Here is a 20,872-nt window from a genome sequence, read left to right as displayed (position 1 = left end):
GTGCGACAATCATTCAACATGGTAGTTGAGGCCCCATTACTGACGAACTGACCAAGACATGCGCTCATAGACAGAATTTGTTTAGTATGCTCTAAATATACTTTGCGTCGAAAAAGCAGCGCAACTTTAATACGTTTTTGGCCGAAATACGACCAAAAACTTCTTGGCCGTATTTGAAATATTAAAAAAAAAAAGCTTTTGCCGTATATTCAAGGCGATGCAAAGAAGTTTGGTGCCGCATCGGGGCTGATATGGAATAGGTGGACGTCGACGATGTCTCCTGAATAACCAACTAGAAGCGACACCTATTACTAGAGATGTTCCAGTGACAGATCCAATTTCCGAGTGGGTTTTAAACCCCTGGACTGAAAATCTGATGTAGTTACTTACCAAGATGAATGATTAAAACCAAAGCTTATGATAAAAAATAAAGATTATTAGTAATTTTGAAATTATAAATAAACATTTCAAAAAATTGTTACTATGAAAAATAAACATTTAAATAAACTAAACATGTACCTATTCATTTTTTTTATTTTTTATAGTTGTAATGGAATAGGCGTTTGTCTTCCGTCTCGCCTGATGGAAAGTGTACATAAAGACGAAGGTGGTACACGCCCATCCAAACGAAACCTGTTCACTCTACTCTTAAAGGCTCCAGAGTTCAACTCATCAGGAAAAATAGACCCAGGCAGGTCGTTCCAAATTTTGGCGACTCTCACCAAAAACGAGCTGTCAAACCGTTTACTTCGAATTTTGGGTATGTCAACAACGTATGGATGAAACTTTTGCCTGGGCCTAGTAGTCCGATAAAGGAATGGAGATGGCTCAATCAGTTCGAAAAGAGCCTTCGAGCACTCTCCGAAGTGTATCCTATAAAAAACCGATAAGCTGGCAACTCGACGACGATGCTCAAGGGTGTGTAGTCTGCTATTTGAGAGCTTTTCGTTGTAAATTAACCTCCCGTAGGTTAATTAACAACGGTCAACTGAGTCCAAAGCTTCCAGATGATATTTGACTGCACCGTCCAAGAGATGACTGCAGTACTCCATGCGGGATCGAATTTGGGCAGTGTAAAGATAAAGCAGCTGTTCAGAGCTGAAGTACCGCCGAACCTTTGAAAGAATTGATAATTTCTTGGACGCCGCTTGTGCCATAGACTCAATTTGTAGGCCAAAGTTGAGGTTAGAGGTGATGGTAATACCTAGAAGCCCTAGATGATTAGTAATCGGTAAGGATACACTTTTGAAAGTGGGTGTTAAATCGAAGCTACTCTTTTTCGCGGAGAAAAGACACGCCTGTGTTTTGGAAGGGTTGAACTGGACAAGATTGGCGTCACCCCAATCGGACACCCACTGCAATGTCTCATTCACCCGTTCAATCATGGACTCTCTCAAGGACCGCCATTTCCTCTGGACTAGCTCGCGAGTTGGACACGTACCTCCCAATTACGGTGCTGTCATCGGCGTAGCTAATAATACCGGGTTTTAAAATATCGTTTATGCGCAACAGAAACAAGGTCGCAGAGAGAACAGATCCCTGAGGTACCGCAGCATTGATTGCCACTTCCTACGTAATAAATATTAGACAGGGGGGGGGGGGGGTCCAGCCTATTCTTATTTTTTCTTATAATAATTGTCGAAAACTAGCGAAAATAGTCTTACGTAATAAATGAATGGTAAATTATAGTATAATTATAGGTAAATAATCAGCGAACGTGCATTTTAATTCGTTTTAGTTTTAGTAACGTCGAATAAATAACATATTTGTTAGTAAACACATTGCCATTTTCAACTCTATTTTAACGAGATACAGTTTACTTCGGCTTGTTGTATCAAGAATAAATAAATTGTTTAAGGTGAACATTATTCTTGTGATTTGTATATGATATTAGTTAAAATTGATCGAGGCAGTTTTTCCGAAGTATAAGTTACAAACATTTCCACCTATAATATAAGAATATATTTCTCAACTTTAGTTATCTTTCTGTAAAATATTATTCAGTTTTAATCACTTTCAGTTTTATTACAACGATATAAAGTTCGAAGTACGTTGTCCGTAGTAGTAGGTACTGTAGGACGTACCTTTAGGACCATGATGTTTGCGAAGAATTTAAGTGTATCAATTTAAGTATATGTTTCCCGGTACTGACGAAGATTGTAATCTTTGACCGTAGCGGGAAGTAGCATAATTGTCTCTAAAGCACGGGAATAAGTTTAGATTCCCAAGGACTTCAGTCACATCTCGTGAGAAGGTAAAAGTTCTGTGATGTTGTTGGACTAGACTTCATCACCGAGGTCCTGCACGCAGGTCTCTGCGATGGGTACGAAGCGGTCGTCTAGCTGCAGCAGCAGGATGCTTTTGTCTACGTGTGAGCGCAACTTCGGGTCGCGATGGTTGGGGCTCCACTTGTGCACCACCTGGGGACATAAGTCGGTTCTATCAGAGCTGTCACTTGAGGACGTATTGGAATGAAAACAAAATAACACTAACGTTAGTTTAAAAAAATGGTTTTGTATAATTGGAGAAATGAATGAATGAATCGTAATAATTAAAATGTGAAAAATATCACGTGACTACAGAGCGCGTCACGCGTGTTTATGACGTCAGAATATTAGCATGCATATTAAGTATCTTTTATTCTATACTATTCTAATGAGAGAACGATGATAGACGTATATATGGTATATATCAAAGAACAAACATAAAATTAAAAAGCTTGTTTTTTTTCTATCTAGGTAACATATTATCCATTTAAATTGATGAAATTCGCATCAAAATAGCGTAGCCTAATAGTTCTAAGCGCACAGACGGCGGGAAGCGAATTGTTTTATACTATGTAGAGATAAATGGTGATTTGTTTTATTTACTAATAATTGTTCTTAATCAAATACTAACCAATCCATCCATCCCAGCCATCGGGACCCAGCTGCCCCAGTAGTTCCTGCCCCCCCTCTCGCGCTGGTACTCGGAAGGCCAGAGCACGTCGATCCTGCGCCCCAGATTGATGCAGTCGTAGACGCCCAGCGGTTCAACTATTAGTACCTTACTTCCTACACTTATATTCGCTTTCAGTTCACTCCTACCAGAGTCTGAACGTTTGATTTTAGTCTTTATTTCTTTGGGCTTTGGGTCTTTTTTAGCTTCCTTTTTCAATATCGATTCTTTATTGGATATGTCCGAGTAATGGGTCTCCTTGAGCGGTATAGCTTCGGATTTTTCTATGTAACGTCCGGTCAGTTCTCGGTAGCTTTCCCTCTCGTGACGGATGTCTTTGCTCAATTTAGAAAGATCTTTGGACGTACCCTCATTAATGAAATACCTGTAATTGATAATAACAAAATAGGTTATTTATGATGGAATTACATTGGACATTTCATGAATAAATGAAAATAAATGCTATGAAAATTATGAGTATGAGAAGATAATCTTGGTAGATATAAATTATTTTATTCAATGAAAACAATCATAACCGAGCCTTTCATTAGCATATGATGGGTACCATCTATCATCTCACTATAGTAAGAAGCAACATTAAAATTATATAGGTCAACATCACCACCGCGCGCGCTGATTGGTCAAATCAAAACGTGCGCGTTTCCGTGGCTTCCTTTGACAAACTCACACATATTACAGGGAAGTGAAATGAAATATGTGACACATCAATAATTAATATCGAATTGAATGTAGTAGCAACCTTTTTGATAAAAAAATAAAGATAATAATTTATAATAGTATGTAGTGATATTACTGTGTGCGGTAACGTTTAATGGTATATGTAAGGGGGGGGTGGGGTTATACTATGGCAGAATACGATGCGATTAAATATATAATGTTTGGGTTACTTAATATCCCAGTTTATGGAAACCGTTTGTCATCTTCCCATCCCTATCGTGTCCCCATGTGTGGTGTCGATGCGTGAGCGGTGCGAGCGTAAGTACCTGTGAAAGCTGGCTTGCCTGGCGTTCCTGTTGGCGATGATCTTACAGTCGGGCAGCGACACGTCCAGCCCGCTCGCCTCCTCCAGCGACGAGCCCGAGCCCGAGCCGCGCGAGCCCGACACCTGCGCCAGCGCACACCGTTAGCCGCCCCGCCCGGGACGGTGAGTCCTCAGTTCGATTTTAACCTCTTGGTCAAGATCGAACTGGTTCGATCGATAAGGGCCGCACCGACTCTTAATACAAGTTATACTAAATAAATGGAGACATAAATAGTCTCCACTTAGTAAAAGTCAGGATAGGTAATCTCGATTTATACTGTACGCTCGTTGGTCACTTGTCGCAACGTCGGCTGCTAACGACCAATCAAAATTCAGATTACTTTAAAATTAGGTAATTTAACACTGATCAGTTGTGTGGCTAGCATAATATAGAGCGTTATATTTATTAGGTACCTTGGCGCTGGCAGCGCGACGCGGTTGCTCTCGCCAGCCGAACTCCCAGCCACCGGTTGAACTCTGAACGATTCAGTAAGAAAAAAGTATTTGATTATATTACTCTTTATTTATAAGCATTCTTCGTAATAATATACACTAGCACTATATTTCTAGTGAAATATTTATTATAAGTATTTTTTTCTTTTGATTAGACTTTTTCTCTTAGACGAGGTACAAAATTATTTTTATATGAAATATTACATTGAGGCGGAAAGAATAAGTGGTTAGTTTATACTTTCTCAAAGATTAATTTTAGAACGTTACCTGTCCATCTTCTCCCAGACGTGGGTCCGTTTGGTCGAGAGGTCTCAGGTTGTCGGACGCGGCGAGCAGTCGGAACGAAGCCGGCAGAGCTATATCGCGACGGACGCGGCTTCGATTACCCGGCTGTAATGATCAATGGTTTGAATTAAAATTGTTCTATTATTATACTCAAAATTTTATTTAAGAAACAGAGCATCAGAGAATCTACTGGTTCTCTCGGTACAACATATCGTACCAATGGGAGCTCTATAGTTAATTTACTCCTGTTAAATGTCAATAAAAATCAATTAATCCTTCATTCGAGTAGACTTTTAAAAGTACTTTTGAATCAATCAATCTATAGAATTGTATTGAAAGTAAGGCTTCCGGCGAGCGGAAAGTGCTCAATGTGCGGATGGAGTCGTATAGTCGTATAGAGGGCGCGTGTCCGCGGGCCGCACCTGCGTGCGCGCGCGCAGGCCGCGCTCGCGCCGCGCGCCGCGCTCGTCGCGCCGCGCCTCCGCCGACAGCGCCCCGCCGCCTGCGGAACCGACTGACTTAGTGATACTCAAAATTTATTTATGCATACTCTATTCCGACCGTAGGAGGAGAGAAGCCATTGCTATGCGCGATATCATCGGTCGACAGTTTGAACATTCTATGATATTCACTATGGATTTGCGAAAAAGTGTCGTTTTTAACGTCGACGAAACTGTTATCGGAATTTTGGAAGTAAAATTAAAGTGGTAATGAGTATGTAGTTAGGCTGAGTTATTAGCGAATCACATGAAAATCTAATGTTTGTTTATCTTTTTTCCTACTTTCATTGGAATAAGCTATAGTTAATTACTAGTTCTACAGCGTCTAAATATTAAAATGTTTACAATTTCATTAACCAACTCTTCGTTTATGTGTGTAAATTTTTAATTTGTAACAGATTTGAATGTTTACCCGGCTCCTCCGGCGCACGCTCGTGCGAATGTTCCCGTAGGAGTCCCGCCAGCGACGCTAGGGTTGAAGATGTCGGCTTGCCTGCGCTGGACAGGCTGCCGCGGGTACCACCTGCAATTACGGAGGTAATACGTTAACATAATATTTCTTATGTCTTTGTTATAATATTCGTCAAAAATTGTTCTACGTATCATATCATTAAATAAATAATTATTTATTTTTTATACTCATCGGTACTACTCATAGGTAACTTTTTTACCATAAGTATTTTGGTCGCGGCATTTAATCTCATGGGAGGCTAACTAACCACGCAGAATATATTATAGTGCTCAAGTATTTGAGCAAACACAGCTGCACTCTCTACTCCGACATTCTTATGATCCGATGGGACGGCATATCCGACACGACCGGAAAAATTTAGACGCAAGACCAACGGCTTTACGTTCTTTCCAAGGCACGGGAGCGCACACAAAGCGAACACACCGTCAATTATTTGACTTCAGGATGTTGATGAGAATTTTTCTATAAAAAGTCCAATAATCTCTTTTATCGGCCCGACCTGGGATTTGAACCCAGAACTTCGAGATCATCATTTTATTACGCCACTAGACTGACTAGGCAGTAGGCAGCAATGAAAATAAAAAAGTAACATTCTGTAAATTTCCCACTGCTGGGCCAAGCTCATGCCACACATGTAGTAGAATTCTCGGAGGAGCAACGGGCGCGTACCGTGCGGCGCGGCGGGCGCGGCGGAGGCGGCGCGGGCGGCGCGCGCGGGCGGCGTGCGGGCGGGCGCGCGCCCCGCCTCCGCCGCGCTCGCCTCGCACGCGCCGCTCGAGCAGCCCTCGCCGCAGCGCCGCCGCACGCTGCAACACACGCGCACACGCTCACTCACTCGTCAACGACGGAGTCAATACTTGGCATCGGTTGCCGGTGGTGATGTCGTCAATTGTTAATATGTGTTCCGGCGTTGATGTCTATGGCTGGTGGTAAACTATCTATTTTAGAAAAAATTGTCAGTATTTACATATTACAGTACAGTTTCGACTCGAAGGATGATGTGAATATAATCAACAGGGGTAAAACTCGAGTGCTACTTGTGCTATGAGCAAAGGTGACCGATTTTCTCGTCTGCTTTTTGATCTAAACGGTCTTCGTTCCGCTGCCCGGCATCGCCGCACTCACCGCCTCCAGAGCGCCGCCAGGTGGTCGCGGATGGCGGTGACGGTGAGCGGTCCGCCGGTGAGCGCGCACAGCTGCGGCGACGTGTCGGCATAGGAGGTCGTGAGCGGCGACACGTATATCGGGTAGCCGATGGGCTGGTCGCACGACGAGTTGATTATGTTGCGGAGAGCCTAAGCAATAAATCGTTATTAAATTATATCGATCAGTTAAGTTTATTCTAGTCTTACGCGCGTACACCAAACCTCCTACGATGAGATCAGTATGTTAGCTACAAATATTTCGTCTAGAAAAAGATCGACCTCGATCGATCACCCGTACCTGCTTGGCGTTCTGTATCGAGCCTCTCTCCGGATTCCTGTTCCTCAAGTACACGAGCTCCTGCTGCTGCCCCGCCCACAGGCCGCGCACGCACTCCCGGTTCAGCTTGATCACACGGAAGCCGAGATGACGCTTGTTCAGCATGATAATCTTGTAATCGTCGTTGCCCTCGTCCATGACGTGGCGGAGCGCCAGCAGGTGCGGCGCCCCGCGCAGCACGTTGTAGCGCCACGCCGGCGCCGCCTCGTGGCAGATGACGAGGCGCTGCGCGTGCGACGAGATGGCCGCGTACAGCGCCGCGCTGCTGCAGTACTCCTCGGGGAACATGAAGTGGTCCTAGGGAGACGGACGCCATCATATAATAAGTTAGTTGCGAAGGTTGGTAGCGCATTTGAGATGTGAGGAATGATTAAAATTGCTTTCGGCGCCAATGTCTACGGGCGACGGTGACCAAAAACCATTAGGTGGCCCATTTGCCCGTCCGCCTACCTATTTAAAAAAAAGGTCCGAGTCCGAGGGTCGGCCCGGACCCTTTCATTAGTTATAGAGATTTTTCTATCTAATTATATTTATAGAGATTATTCTTAGCGGTAGCCCGATTGTGCCTCAGAAAACACCTAGGGGCGTAGGCTCTTCGTCGGATTTACCTCCGTTTGTGTCGAAGGACTGTCAAATCGGACTCGGCGTTTAATGCGTTAACGAGGAGCAAAAAGGCTACCTGGTGAAGCTTGAGCGCCATCCGCACGGCGGGCGCCAGCACGGAGTGCAGCAGCGCCACGTCCGAGAACACCCACTCGTCGCGCGCGCACGTGATGCGGAAGTCGCCCTTGAACAGCGCGTGCAGCCCGTACAGGAAGAACTCCACGCTGGGGGTGGCATTGTTACGCATTCGTTAGAGGTCGTCTTGGTAATCGAGCCAATACCTATACAAGCTCGTATATGCATAATATAACGAAACATCTTAAGATATTCCACAAGTCTTATTAGGTTAGAGTTAATTGATTTTCTATTTCTATGCGTATGAATTATACGCATATTGTAAGTGAGCGCATACAACTTCAGTCGGGGAAGTTGATCAAAATAAGGGCGCGGAGGCGTACCTGGAGGCGGACAGGTGCTGCGCGGCGGCCAGCGCGCGGCGGCCCAGCAGGCTGAGCGCGAAGCACAGCGTCACGAGCGGCGAGTCCCGCGCCGCCGCGCGCCGCCGCCAGCCCGGCCCGCGCCGCGCGCTGCAGTGCACGGCCCACTCCTGGTACACGGCGCAGAAGCGGGCCCTGCGAGCGACGCGGTGCTATGTTAAGTGCAAGTAGTGACACCAGCGTCTTCTTGTACGCTAAAACGTTTGCCCGCTCGCCTGAAGTTGCGAGTGCGTGCATATGGCACGTCTTGCAGTTTTTCATCTAACAGACAAAAAGTCTGCGGTGTATTTCCGAGTTCATTGACAAGTGTGAACCTTTCAAGTAACCTTCGAATATCTAACGACTCACTTTTATTAAGCGGAAATTAAATGATTACTACCTGGTTATCCCGGAAGCTCTGAAGTCGTAATCTTCGTCGAGGTTGACGTTGAAGATTGGATCCAAATCCACGAACGATCGTTCCCCCATCGGCTTCAGAGCCTCGCTAAGTTCAGCTGACGCCAACCACTCCTCCAACTTAGTCGATTGTATCGTGTAGTATATGATGCTCTTAAATTAAAAACAATGACATGGACATCGAGTCACTGTTCACGAATTTCTAAAAATGAATAGCACATAACCTCAGTTCGATACGAAGAAAATTAAGTATTAATTGTTATATTATAACTAGATAACCATTCTGGTTTTACTAGAAAAAATTGCTGTTCACGGCGGGACATTTTTTAAATAATGAGACACATATAGCTTGAGTGGCTCATTACTAATTATGTTATAATATTAATGTATATTTAGTTAGAATTCTGTGAGTCTATAAGATAACAATAAAAATCACAAGAAATGTATACCATAAAGATGGTGAACAAATTCTAAAAGTTATGTTGTTATGTTTTGATACGGAATGATCAGTAGGGGTGTGGGGCAGTACCTTGACGTAGTAGGTGAGCAGCACTTTGCGGAAGTCGAAGACCTGCAGCATGGAGACGGCGCTGTTGTCGGTGACGGAGTAGCCCTCCAGCACGTAGCGCGCGGCTGCCAGCTGCCACGCCAGCCAGCGCAGCGCCCAGCACGCGCCCGGCGACAGCACGCGCCCGCCGCACAGCCAGCGCGCGCCGCACGCGCCCTCTACGCGATACCGATACTGTACTACGCGCCCTCTACGCGATACCGATACTGTACTACGCGCCCTCTACGCGATACCGATAGTGTACTACGCGCCCTCTACGCGATACCGATAGTGTACTACGCGCCCTCTACGCGATACCGATAGTGTAAAACGCGCCCTCTACACGATACCGATAGTGTACTACGCGCCCTCTACGCGATACCGATACTGTACTACGCGCCCTCTACGCGATACCGATAGTGTACTACGCGCCCTCTACGCGATACCGATAGTGTACTAGGCGCCCTTTTTTGAAGTCAGTTAAAATGTATTTACGTCACAAAAATATCATGTTTTAATATGTGATTTATATGTGAAAAAGTTTAATATAAGTTAAAATAAATATTTCAGATCAAAACGTCTTAACCTCACTATACCTGTACCGAGAGTTATAAAATAGATACGTGTTTGTGTGAATGTAGCATGCTACGACGATACGCCTTCGCGTTGTGAGCGCTCGGCGCGGTATGCCAATTCGCGTGTTGATAAGTAATTTAAAAAAAATTAAACAAATTATAATTAATCGTTATATAAAAAATAAATGTTTTTCAGTAATCAAAGACCTAAACTTTATATGCATAAGTATTTATTCGGTTAACGATGTAGTTTGGTAGAAATAACATGAAGCTTGAAGCTTCATATATTGTGCATTTAGCCTGGTTTTCATTCCTTTTTTTCTCAAAAATGATAAAGGAATACATTTTTTATCAAAACATTCTAGAGAAGGCAATCTACTCGTTTATGAAGTGTTTACAGATATAACTTAAAACTAATTTTATGGGTGAAACAGCGTTTAATTTATACTTAAATATAGAAACATTTGAAAACATGCATTTTCGACAAATAATATGTCAAATATCAATAATGTTTATTCAGGATTTTTTAAATAGATTCTATTAAAAAGAGACTAAACTTTTGTATAGTATTTTTCGTTTAAGTAACTGATAAATGTGGCTCACAATCCCTTTTCTTGTAAAAACGGCTAATCTGGATTAGCACTCTTAACAGAAGTCATTTTTAGTCCTAATAATAATTCTCACTTACCGCTAAGTTCTTCAGGTCCCTCTGATATAGCCTCAACTTCTCTCTGCTGACAATAAGTCCCTCTGAACTCGAGACCACGCAGTTGGAACGACACCAGACCATTTCCCATCTCCACGATGTGGACCAGGCAGTTTAAGTAATCTGACGCTAGTACTGCGGAAGATATATTTTGGTTCACTTTAAGATCACATTTTATTTTACTGCTAATTTCAATGAAATCCAATTGGTTTTTTATTGATAAGCCATTTGGCAACTATTGGCAACTTCAATATAAATTCGTTTAAAAAAATATATTAAACGAGTGAATTCGGTAAGATCTATACTAATATTAATATTTTTAAAAGCATAATATTATTTTGTTACTAACTCAGCTAACATATCAGTTGAAACCCACCAAATATAAAAAAAAAAGCATGAGTTCAATTTCAATAATAAAATTACGGTTCCCATGAAATATTAAAACTTACCAAAACAATCCCCTTGCTGCACTTGACCCCATCTCCCAAGCATTAAATCTCCACACAAGTAATGTTGTAACGACCGAGTTAGATGCTCGTAGAATATGGAGTTAAGATTGTTGTCATCTGGAAATATCAGTTTTTTAAAAAACTTTCAGACTTGAAAATATAGGAAACATGTAAAGAGGTCTTTTCTTATAATAGAATATTTTTGATGATTTTTTTAGTATATTTTTCAATTGTCATAAAGTCGATAATTATTCTAAAATATTCACAATTGGAGCCGCTGAATTTTTTTTAGTAATAATAAAAATTAATAGTGTCGTGTAGTAATGATATTAATAATTTTATGAAATATATAATTTTGATATCCAATTTGCTAAAGTTTTTTAAATATGTTAAAGTTAAAAAGTTATTGTACTTTTTAATTTAATAATGCTCACGGCACTTATTCATAATACCGGAATAAGGTAACTTAACATACAATTTCGTAATAAGTGTAGTGTATGCAGGCGTTCAAGTGTGCGTGCGTAAATGAGAATGAAGGAGACCATGTAAAGCTTACCTGCTCCCAAATTTCTCTCCAACTGAGACGAGAGTCTTGTATTACTCTGATCGACTCTCTTCGTATTGTAATCCCGTTCCCAAAATTTTACAGGGCGGACGTATGACGTCATAAATATGGCACTACCTGAAACGTAAAAGTTTTTAATGAATTATGAGGCACTGTTAACGATAACTTTAATACATTTGAGGTATTTAAATACAATTATCTCGAATGACAAACACTGGTGCGTAATATGAAAAGTTTCAACGTGTCTTCAAAGTCGAGTTACTATTCGAAAGATCGAGTTCGTCCGCGGGACCCACCGAGCGCCGGCGTGAGCGGCGAGGACAGCGCGGCGGACAGCGCGGCCTGCAGGAACAGCATGGCGGAGTGCGGCACGGAGAAGGGCTGCGCGAACGCGTGGAAGGCGCTGCCCCACGTGATCTGCCACGGCGCGATGTACGTCACCACGAACTGGATCTGCAGCCGGCGACACAACACTGGCAGCTCAGAAACGTTTCGTTGAAACTTTATGTCTATACTAGCTGAACATGCTCGAGTCACTTACCTTCAAAAGAAATTCGTAGACTTTGCTAAAGATAATAGCAGTTATGAAATAGTCGACTAGAAACGTCTCGGACACTTTCTGACTGCTGAGGTCACGTTGGAACAAAAGAACCGCGAAAACTAGTATAAGATACTGGCTATCGGGTTCTGAGTATGCGTTTCTGAGACCTGCGTACAAAATGAAATAATTTTAAATAAAGTTATACAATTTTACAAGACTTCATGACTCGAAAAACTATAACGATTTTAGGTTCAGTCAAATTAGTTTAGAGAAGACGAAATTTTGAATTACAAGGTAAATTAAATGTAAAGTTACCACCACTTCGGAACAAAGATTTCGCCGAGAACCTTAATAACGATTTAAAGCTATTTGAAAAGATAATAATGATAAATGATATTGATCAATTTTGATAATCAATTCCAACGATGAGCTGAACTCTATACAATTTTATCAACACATTTAATAATTATAATATTAAGATAAAAAAACAATAAATCTACAAATGTAATCAACCTTTTATGTCATAAAAACAAAACCCGAAGTAGTTTTATATCATCTTTATATAAAACATTGATAAATTCTTTAAACTCACATTTCAATGCGCACACGCATATGATAAGAGCGCCAACAGCGTCGCCGTACTTCTCCGCTATTGCGGGCGCGTCTTGCGTTGTAGCCGCTACTACTACTGCCGGGTACAGAACATTGCGCTCCAGGAAGCAGAGATAAACGAATATCTAACAAACAAACAATCATTAATAGTAGACTATAATTTAAACATCATTATATCGAAGATCTCAGACGCATTTCTAAATACGATATATTTAATGATAAACGAAACGAAAATTTAAAAATAAATGATTTACTTTGAACGTGTGCTAGTTACCGTATTTATTACTACAAACATCTAATGAACAGTCACCTTTTCAAAATACATAAGTCTAGCGGGTTCCGTGACCTCGAACTGTGCGTGTTCGTGCTGCTTGAGCACGGGCCCCGCGAGGCAGAGCCAGGGCTGTTGCTTGCGCAGCTGTGGCGTGACGTAGTGCAAAAACCAGCCCAGGATACCCGCTATTATCCAGAGAACCTAATATAAAATATTATTTAATTACTTCTTAATGTCATTTAATCAATATCATAATTCGGCAAAAAGGTTTTTCATTTTTATATAGGTAGGTAGGCGAGCGAGCAAAATAGCAAATGGTGCACCATGGTATGTTGGTTCCACCGCCCATAGAAATTTGCGCTGTAATTACCCGTTCCTCAGACAAATGCGTCGCCAAACTTAGGAACTAAGATGTCCCTTTTATTTGGGAACTAAGATGCTATTTCGGATGAGGAAACCTGCAAGTGTTGAATGAACAGCGTGGTGGAATAAGCTGGTTTCTCCTCGGATAGACTGACAGGAGAGGGTTTATAGGAGATTTTGTTATTTTCGGAATTGTACAAAACCTTAATTAACAATATCAAAGTAATGATTCAGAATATATTACCGTATTAAGCTGTGGTCTCAGCGTTGTGAAGACTGTTGTACAATGTAGCCCAAATACAAAAAGTCCGAGAAATGTGCAAACTATGACATCGTTTTTTAATCTTGCGTTAATAGTAGCTTGTAACTTTTTCGGTAAAGGATCTTCCATGTCTTCGTCTGGTTTGTCATTGTCCTGTTTATTAGCATTTGAATTCAGTGTATTTGAGTCTTTACTTTTCTCTTCCGTCTCAGTAGGGGCTTCAGAGCGGTCAGCTTTTAGGGAAGTCGTCGATTTCATTGTGTCACCCCTCGGATCCACTTTTAATGAACTAACGCTTGACGTCTGTGACCTTTTCTGTTGTCGTGCAATATTAGTTTCAGAGCTAAAGTTGATTTTGGAAGCTGAACTCCCTATAGAGTTTTGCTTAGATATGTTACTCTCAGAATAAATTTTCTTCTCTTCACTTAATGTACTGGGATCGGTTTTTTCCATCCCCGGAGAACATTCAGGACTATGAACGATATATAGCTCGGGTGGCAGCAGATGCTTCTTTATTAAGTTCCAAATAAGGGTATAATCACTCGCACTTCGGCTTAAATGATACGCTATTGGTACCAAGAGACCGCAGAATATTGAAAATAGTATATTATGTTTTTGATGTTGTGTTTTCTTTCCTTCAACAAGACCACTATATGCAAAGCCATATAAAACTCCAATGGCTGCTATAGATCGAACCACACAGTACACGGCTGCGCTCAAACTGCTCGTTGCATTTCCACCGAATACATGCATATCTATCTGTTCTAGTAAGTACATAAGGAACGTATTGACTTGGGGAAATAATCCCAAACTAAACGCTAAAGGAAAAAATAAGAGGAACTTAGAAATAATTTCTTGTATCACATATAAACAATCACGTTCGCTCAGTTCAAATCCATATATAGTTAAGGGTTTTGCATCGTGAGCATTTCGTCTAGTGCGTAAATGAGTTTCTTCAGGTGGTGAGATCTGCTGCAGTTGATTATTAACCGCACATAAAATGGCCGTGCAAAGGCAAAAATATACAGGACGTGAAAAAACGACCATTTTATTAAAGCCATGTACCGGTGATGCTGAATCCGGTTGAACACTTTTGAGAAGGGAATATTGACTACCAGCCATAATAAAACAGAACCAAAACGCATAAATGTCCCTGTAAAAGCCGAGATTTAGCACCATGGACCCTAATGCAGCAACCGCTACAGCCAACATTATTGATATAAAAGTTTCTCTGAACGTTAGGTTTCTGTCGAAAAGCGCCATCAGTTTTAACCTATCCATTGTAACTTTGACTTCTAAACATTTCGAAAGTTTAAACTTGTAGTAACTTTTCGATTTCGGCTTGTTTGATTTCTCCAAATCGTCAGATAATTTGGGATATTTACTTCTAATATTAATGTCTAAGCTTTCTTCTCCTATGGAAGGCATCAAGCTCGGTATATGAGTTGAAGTGTTCTCTGCCTGTTGTTGTGCTTGTTGCTGTGCTCTTTGTTGACTCATTAAGAAATTGATATGCATACTTGGAAGGCCCATACGTGATTGTCTTTCTGCTTCTATTTGTTCTAATAAGCTGTCAGTCACATATGCAACAGGCGACCTTGGCTGGTCGGTGTGCGAGCCAGTCCCTCCATCGAACACGTAAAAACGTTTATTCGAGCTGTTAGTGTTTATTGGTACAATGGTTGATACATTATTGTTGCTGGATAATAAAGGATTATTACTGCCTTGATTAGAAGAACTTTGATCTATACTATCACCTCTTTTAGGCTTTGGTATACTTTCACTATTTGCAGCTTCTGATTCTAACGAACCACAACTGCCTTCGCCTGCTGTTTCTTGTGAATTATCGTGATTTTCAACAGATTTAGGATGATTGCATCGCACTCCTTCATCTTTATCGGGCAAAGGAATTGGTTGTGCTTGAGCTCTTCCCGAACTATTTTTGTCAAAGGTGTAAGACATCCAATTGCCATATTCGTCCATGAAACAATGTATAGCGCCATCAGTGGTATCATCAAACGATGTAGCAAAGTGCACACTATTAGAGTTAGGATTTTCCGAACTCGATGGGTTGTCTTTTTTATCCGTAGGAGTATTTTGTATAGAAGGATTATTCCGCTGGCGAGTTGATCTCTTTATTTTTCTGACTCTGTTTCGGTGGTTTCTATCCATAAGGGGCCTTAATCTCTGACCTTCCTCCGGGCCTTGCCCTTCAGGCGGATTGTCATTTACGCAGCAAGGTATAAAGTCTACTCTCGAATTAAGAAAGGCGGCGAGTAGAGGCATTGATGTTGGGAGTAAAGTATTAGTTGATGTTTGTGCAACTTCCTCTATAGATCGTTTTCTAGTTTTGTGTAAACTGTCTCTTTCTCCTCGTATGCTTTGTCTGTGACTCCGTGATCTTTCATCTCTATTAGGAGGCGGCATTACTACAGTATTAGCATTGGTAGCTGCAAAAAGACATTCTAATCCCTGTACCAAGGCAGCTTGAGCTTCTACAGCATCCATCAGTATTCTCTCTTCAGATTGATTTTCATCTTTTTCTTTTTTAGAATCTCTCATTTTGTTCTCTTTCTGTGAGGAAGTTCGTGAACGCGCTAAGTTTTTTATTTGTTTTGGTATAGCTCCTAAGTTTTTTGGTACATTAGAAGATGATTCACCTAAAGCATTAGCTAACTTTTTACATAAAACCTCTTCTGGACCCAAATCTTCAACACAGCACGCTTTTGCTTCGGAAGTCTCTTCAAATAACCAATCTAAGCTGTAAACGCTTTTTTCATCAGCGCTTTTACTATCACAAGTTAATTGTGATTCTTCAGTCTCTGGGGCATTATTCTTTTCATCTTTTACCTCGTCTTCTGGCCTCTCAATCTCACTGCTACTGCTACTAGTATTGGATATATCATGGTCCCAAAGTTTTTTTTCAATGGGGTTTTTGTCTTGTGCTGGTTTATCTGATGGATCTACATTTTCATTGGATTCTAAGCTTGATTTTTCTATTAGCAAATCTTTTGAACTTGCACTAGCTTTATCGAAGTAATCGTGGCGAAGATGAAATCTACAATCATTACAGTAATCTGATAGTTTATCAGTTCTAATATCAGATTTACTAATTTTTTTTAGCCTAACATGTTTTGATTTATTATTTGGACATTCAGGTAGATGTTTTTGATGTCTTTGACAGCAGTGTTTTTTACAATCTATTTGGTTTTTTGAACGAATCATTCTAACATCATTAATTTTATCAAGTAATGGTGATCTGGAACCATTATTTTCATAATCGGAATCACTGGAACGTATAGCTGGCGATTGTTCCGCTTCCCAATCGAATCCACGAAACTGTTTTTCATCTTCATATTCACTGTAACTTTCGCCACTAGAATCCAAATCTGTTTCCTTCTGAGATGTTTGCATTTCGTCAGAAATTTCAGCAATCGGGTAAACTATTTCTGAACCATATGTAAGATAGGGGTGACTACAACCTTCTCCAGATTCATTTTTAGGATAAAGATTGAAATGGGGACCACGAGTCAAGCATTTACTTGGTGGCGGTATTACTGCACTTTTAGGATTTTTCAACACCTGCCCGCCGATTGTCTCTGCACTGTTTGGATGGGGTGATAGATTTGATACACTAGGGGGCGGACACCCAATTTCCAATGCTGCACTTTTAATGCGCCGAACGCCGGGACTTTTACCTTTATTTTTATCTGTATCATTTACTGGAGCTTCGGCTTTAACCATCATGTATTCTCCTAACTCGACACTTGCAAAGAACCCATGATCAGCATTATTAGAGTGCCTCCTCATATGAGAAACAAGCTGAGCAGTTGAATTTAATAAAGGCAATTGTATCGTAGACATAGTTGAGTTAGAATTTCTTCTCATGTTTGATGACTGCGTAGCAAGAGCCATTGCTGATTTTGTACAACTTTCGTCATGATAATTGGTATACCTTCGCCGTTGTGCTGTTCTCTTCTTCGGAGATGGTGGTCCTACACTAGGTTCAGAATTATCTCTAGAATCGGAACTAAGTTGACGTGCAAACTTTGATTGATAAGGTTCTCCAGTCGCCTCACTACCATCTAAATAAAGCCATTCCTTAAAGAAGTCTCTATTACTTGATCCACGACGATGTGGACACTCATGATACCTCCTACTCACTTTAGCGAATGGACCCTCATCTGTTAACATATGAACTGGTATGTTATTATCTATCCTAGGATTCCTAGACTCCTCGACAATAAGTTCGTCGATTCGACCATGTCCTCGTCTAGTTTTTGTCCTATGTTCCCTTCTGTGACCGGATTTAGACCGGCTTCTCGTTGGACGGGTTTTTGAAGGCCCTGGAGCCTCTACATTTTGTGCTACACAAAGATCAGATTTTGTCGTGGCAACAGGTTCAGTCTGCTTAGTAGACAAAGCACTATCTTCCATACTCGATTCGGAACTATTTTTTCGATGAACATCAGCTTTCAAATCTAAAAAAAGAAGAAAATTTATTAATTAACTAAAAATGTTCATGTTTAAGGTTCCTAGTTTCAAATAGTATAATATAATCTGTTTACCTATAGTACTGTTGTTTGGCTTGTGATACTCAAGTGAGGTCACCGAGTCATTATCACTCTGTGGAGCTGCTGTACCTCCCAGGTTCTGCATTTCTATACCTTCCTCTGGCCTGAGAGATGACAACAAACTAAACAATTTTAAATAAGAGTGTCTACAAAACATAAATAAATTAATAATGCAAAATAAAAATAAAACAATAAATGTTTCTACTATATGAAGGAATCAGATTTTTTTAAAAGAAGCAATTGAACTAAAAAAAAGTTATTGAAACTTACGCAGTATTTTCATTAGAATTTCCTGCTTCATCTGTAGACTGTACCACAATGAGTTCATTAGTATCATACATATGGTGTAGACCGTGATTGATCAACTTAAGGGCAGTGAATAGAAGGGCCACTAGAGCACAATACACTAACCATCCGAGACTTGCTGGTGGAAAATACTGTAACAAAGCAAATATTATTAAAATTTATAACAATTCAGTAAAGGCCAGTAATGTGACAATTACATCTGGTGAGCTGATCACAAGATGATATAAACAAAATAAGTACATAAAAACTTAACGGTTTATCATTTTATTTATTTTATTTATTTTAAATTTATGTTCAATACCAACATGTTCTATACACTAAAATCTCAGAGCTCATATAAAATCTATATTAATATTGAGCATTACAGTTACTTATTGATTGTCAAAAATATTACTACTGGTTCAGAGAAACACCTCAGAAGACAAGGCGAAAGCAATTCAGTGGGACATTTTTCTTTCTATATTTGTTATTTACAGAACAGTTAGTCATATTTCTATTCGTAATGGACTGGGGTTATTAATTAATTCCCGAGGTGAGTTAGTATCTAAGTCATTTGTTTTATAATATCTAAGCATATAAACACAATATATAAAAATATGTAAAAGTGTATATTATTACATTGTCTTACAATAGAAGATATAACCCTGTATAGTCAGGTAACATGTGTAACTAGTTTATGCTTGTTTTTGGTTCCAATCCCTTATAAATATGTCAACAAACATCAAATATATATTGAACAGTAACAATCAATATATATATTTTTTATTATTATTTCTTATTGATACTTGTTGGCCCAGGTTATATATTGCATGCCATGTTCCACATTGTAAATATTGTATTTATGGCTGTATGTGTTTTACCTCTTATTTTTTACTATTTTTTTTATACTTGAATGCTCCAGTATTTCTCTTTCTTTATTACTAATCATTATTTAATTACTTACAAGGTTCATTATTAATTTTATTTGTGTTTTTTTATGTTTTAATATACTAAGTTTATTTACAGTAAACACTACTATAAAATGTAAACCTATTTTTTTTATTAATTGTAAGAATAATTTATATATTATAACATTATGAAAATGCCATAGCAGCAAAGGCCACCTGTTGAATACTTAAAATAAAAATATATAACACATGGATATAGCAGAAATTGAATTGTAGTTCCTAATTTATAAATATATATTTTTTAAATATTAGATTTCACTTTTTTCAAGATTATCTTATAATAAATACGAATATAATGAAAAAATATATCATCTGTTCATTTTGGTTTTTATCACACATGAAAGTAACATATTTATAACTAAATATATATACTTATAAATATTTATATATTCACAAAAGGATTTTTAACTAAGTTGTTTGTATATGCATGTATAACTATGGTGTAAAAAACAATTATTACATAGTATATGATATAACATTAATTTTACAATCAACTTTGAATATTATTAAATGTGTTATATTCAACTCTAAAATATTCCTTTCCAACAAAACACTATGACTAATAATTGGTTTTATCTGAAAGAACTAATTGAAAGGAAATAACAATAAATTATATTAGCTGTGATAATTGCAACAAAATGAAGTGTTTTTTCTTTTAAATTGTTGTATAGACTTTGTACCCACATTGTACTCTTAAGTACATAATGTAAACATGTTAAAAAAAAATAACTCATGTTCTAACAGGACATTGACTCAGTTATTGCTCATTCATTATTTACTTAGTGACAATAACAAAGTTTAATAGCATTGTGACCTGATTTGCATTAACAGTACAAACCTTAACCTATAAACCATCATTAACTAATAAACAAATCTTACCAAGTACACAGAAAACGGCAGACACAAGAGAAACAGCCATATATACAGATGTACCGTGTTGCAAAACAAATTCTGATGGGGATCATAAAACCATCCTCCAGTCAATGATGCCCATATACCCTGGCGTAGGATTTCCAATATCTGCGAACCCATTTTACACGCTATGTCCACATTTCGGTCTAACTTACACTCCACCTACACTACACTGTCAATAGTTGTTATAAATTCACATTTCACATCAGCTAATGTCCAATTGCAAGTTTTTCGTCTTCCCTGCCATTTTGGATGACAGTGTATACACGAAAATAGACTTTATAGACATGTATTGTTTTACACATACACACTTAATATAACGACATTTAGAATTTTATAAGTACATCAATTTCTGAGTAAGGTAGAACATAGCTAAGATTAATAGTGAATTTTATAAGAAATATTAATAACATTGGAATTGTTGAAACAACTTTCGATTCTTGACACTTAAATTTTGACCACAGCGTTGACACTTGTCAGGGTTGCCACTTGCCATTGCTCTGTCAAAATCTAGTGTTATAATAATTAACCGGTAATGTCAATTGTTACTACTACATTGGTTAATAGTGTCA

The 20,872-nt window shown here is 39.4% G+C and overlaps 1 protein-coding gene across 1 annotated transcript; it reads right to left on the bottom strand.

Annotated features, from left to right (window-relative positions):
- Window positions 1-1,710: 1,710 nt before the first annotated feature.
- Window positions 1,711-20,783, bottom strand: LOC113402113 (pecanex-like protein 1). Its single transcript, XM_064217086.1, has 26 exons — window positions 20,268-20,783; window positions 18,406-18,572; window positions 18,130-18,239; window positions 13,544-18,042; window positions 12,973-13,137; window positions 12,643-12,787; window positions 12,051-12,217; window positions 11,806-11,962; window positions 11,501-11,626; window positions 10,945-11,061; window positions 10,478-10,630; window positions 9,197-9,393; window positions 8,651-8,820; window positions 8,233-8,406; window positions 7,851-7,998; window positions 7,133-7,468; window positions 6,815-6,984; window positions 6,392-6,495; window positions 6,241-6,243; window positions 5,630-5,740; window positions 5,140-5,219; window positions 4,700-4,822; window positions 4,394-4,456; window positions 3,942-4,063; window positions 2,899-3,322; window positions 1,711-2,420 (listed from the first exon to the last, which is right to left on the bottom strand). The coding sequence occupies exons 1-26, from the start codon at window positions 20,418-20,420 to the stop codon at window positions 2,280-2,282; spliced, it is 8,325 nt and encodes a 2,774-aa protein (XP_064073156.1). The 5' UTR covers window positions 20,421-20,783; the 3' UTR covers window positions 1,711-2,279.
- Window positions 20,784-20,872: the final 89 nt, after the last annotated feature.

Source organism: Vanessa tameamea, chromosome 15, assembly GCF_037043105.1.
Source record: "Vanessa tameamea isolate UH-Manoa-2023 chromosome 15, ilVanTame1 primary haplotype, whole genome shotgun sequence".
In the NCBI taxonomy this organism is placed as follows: domain Eukaryota; kingdom Metazoa; phylum Arthropoda; class Insecta; order Lepidoptera; family Nymphalidae; genus Vanessa; species Vanessa tameamea.
Note: the sequence above shows the minus strand (reverse complement) of the source record. Positions and strands in the feature narration are given on the sequence as shown.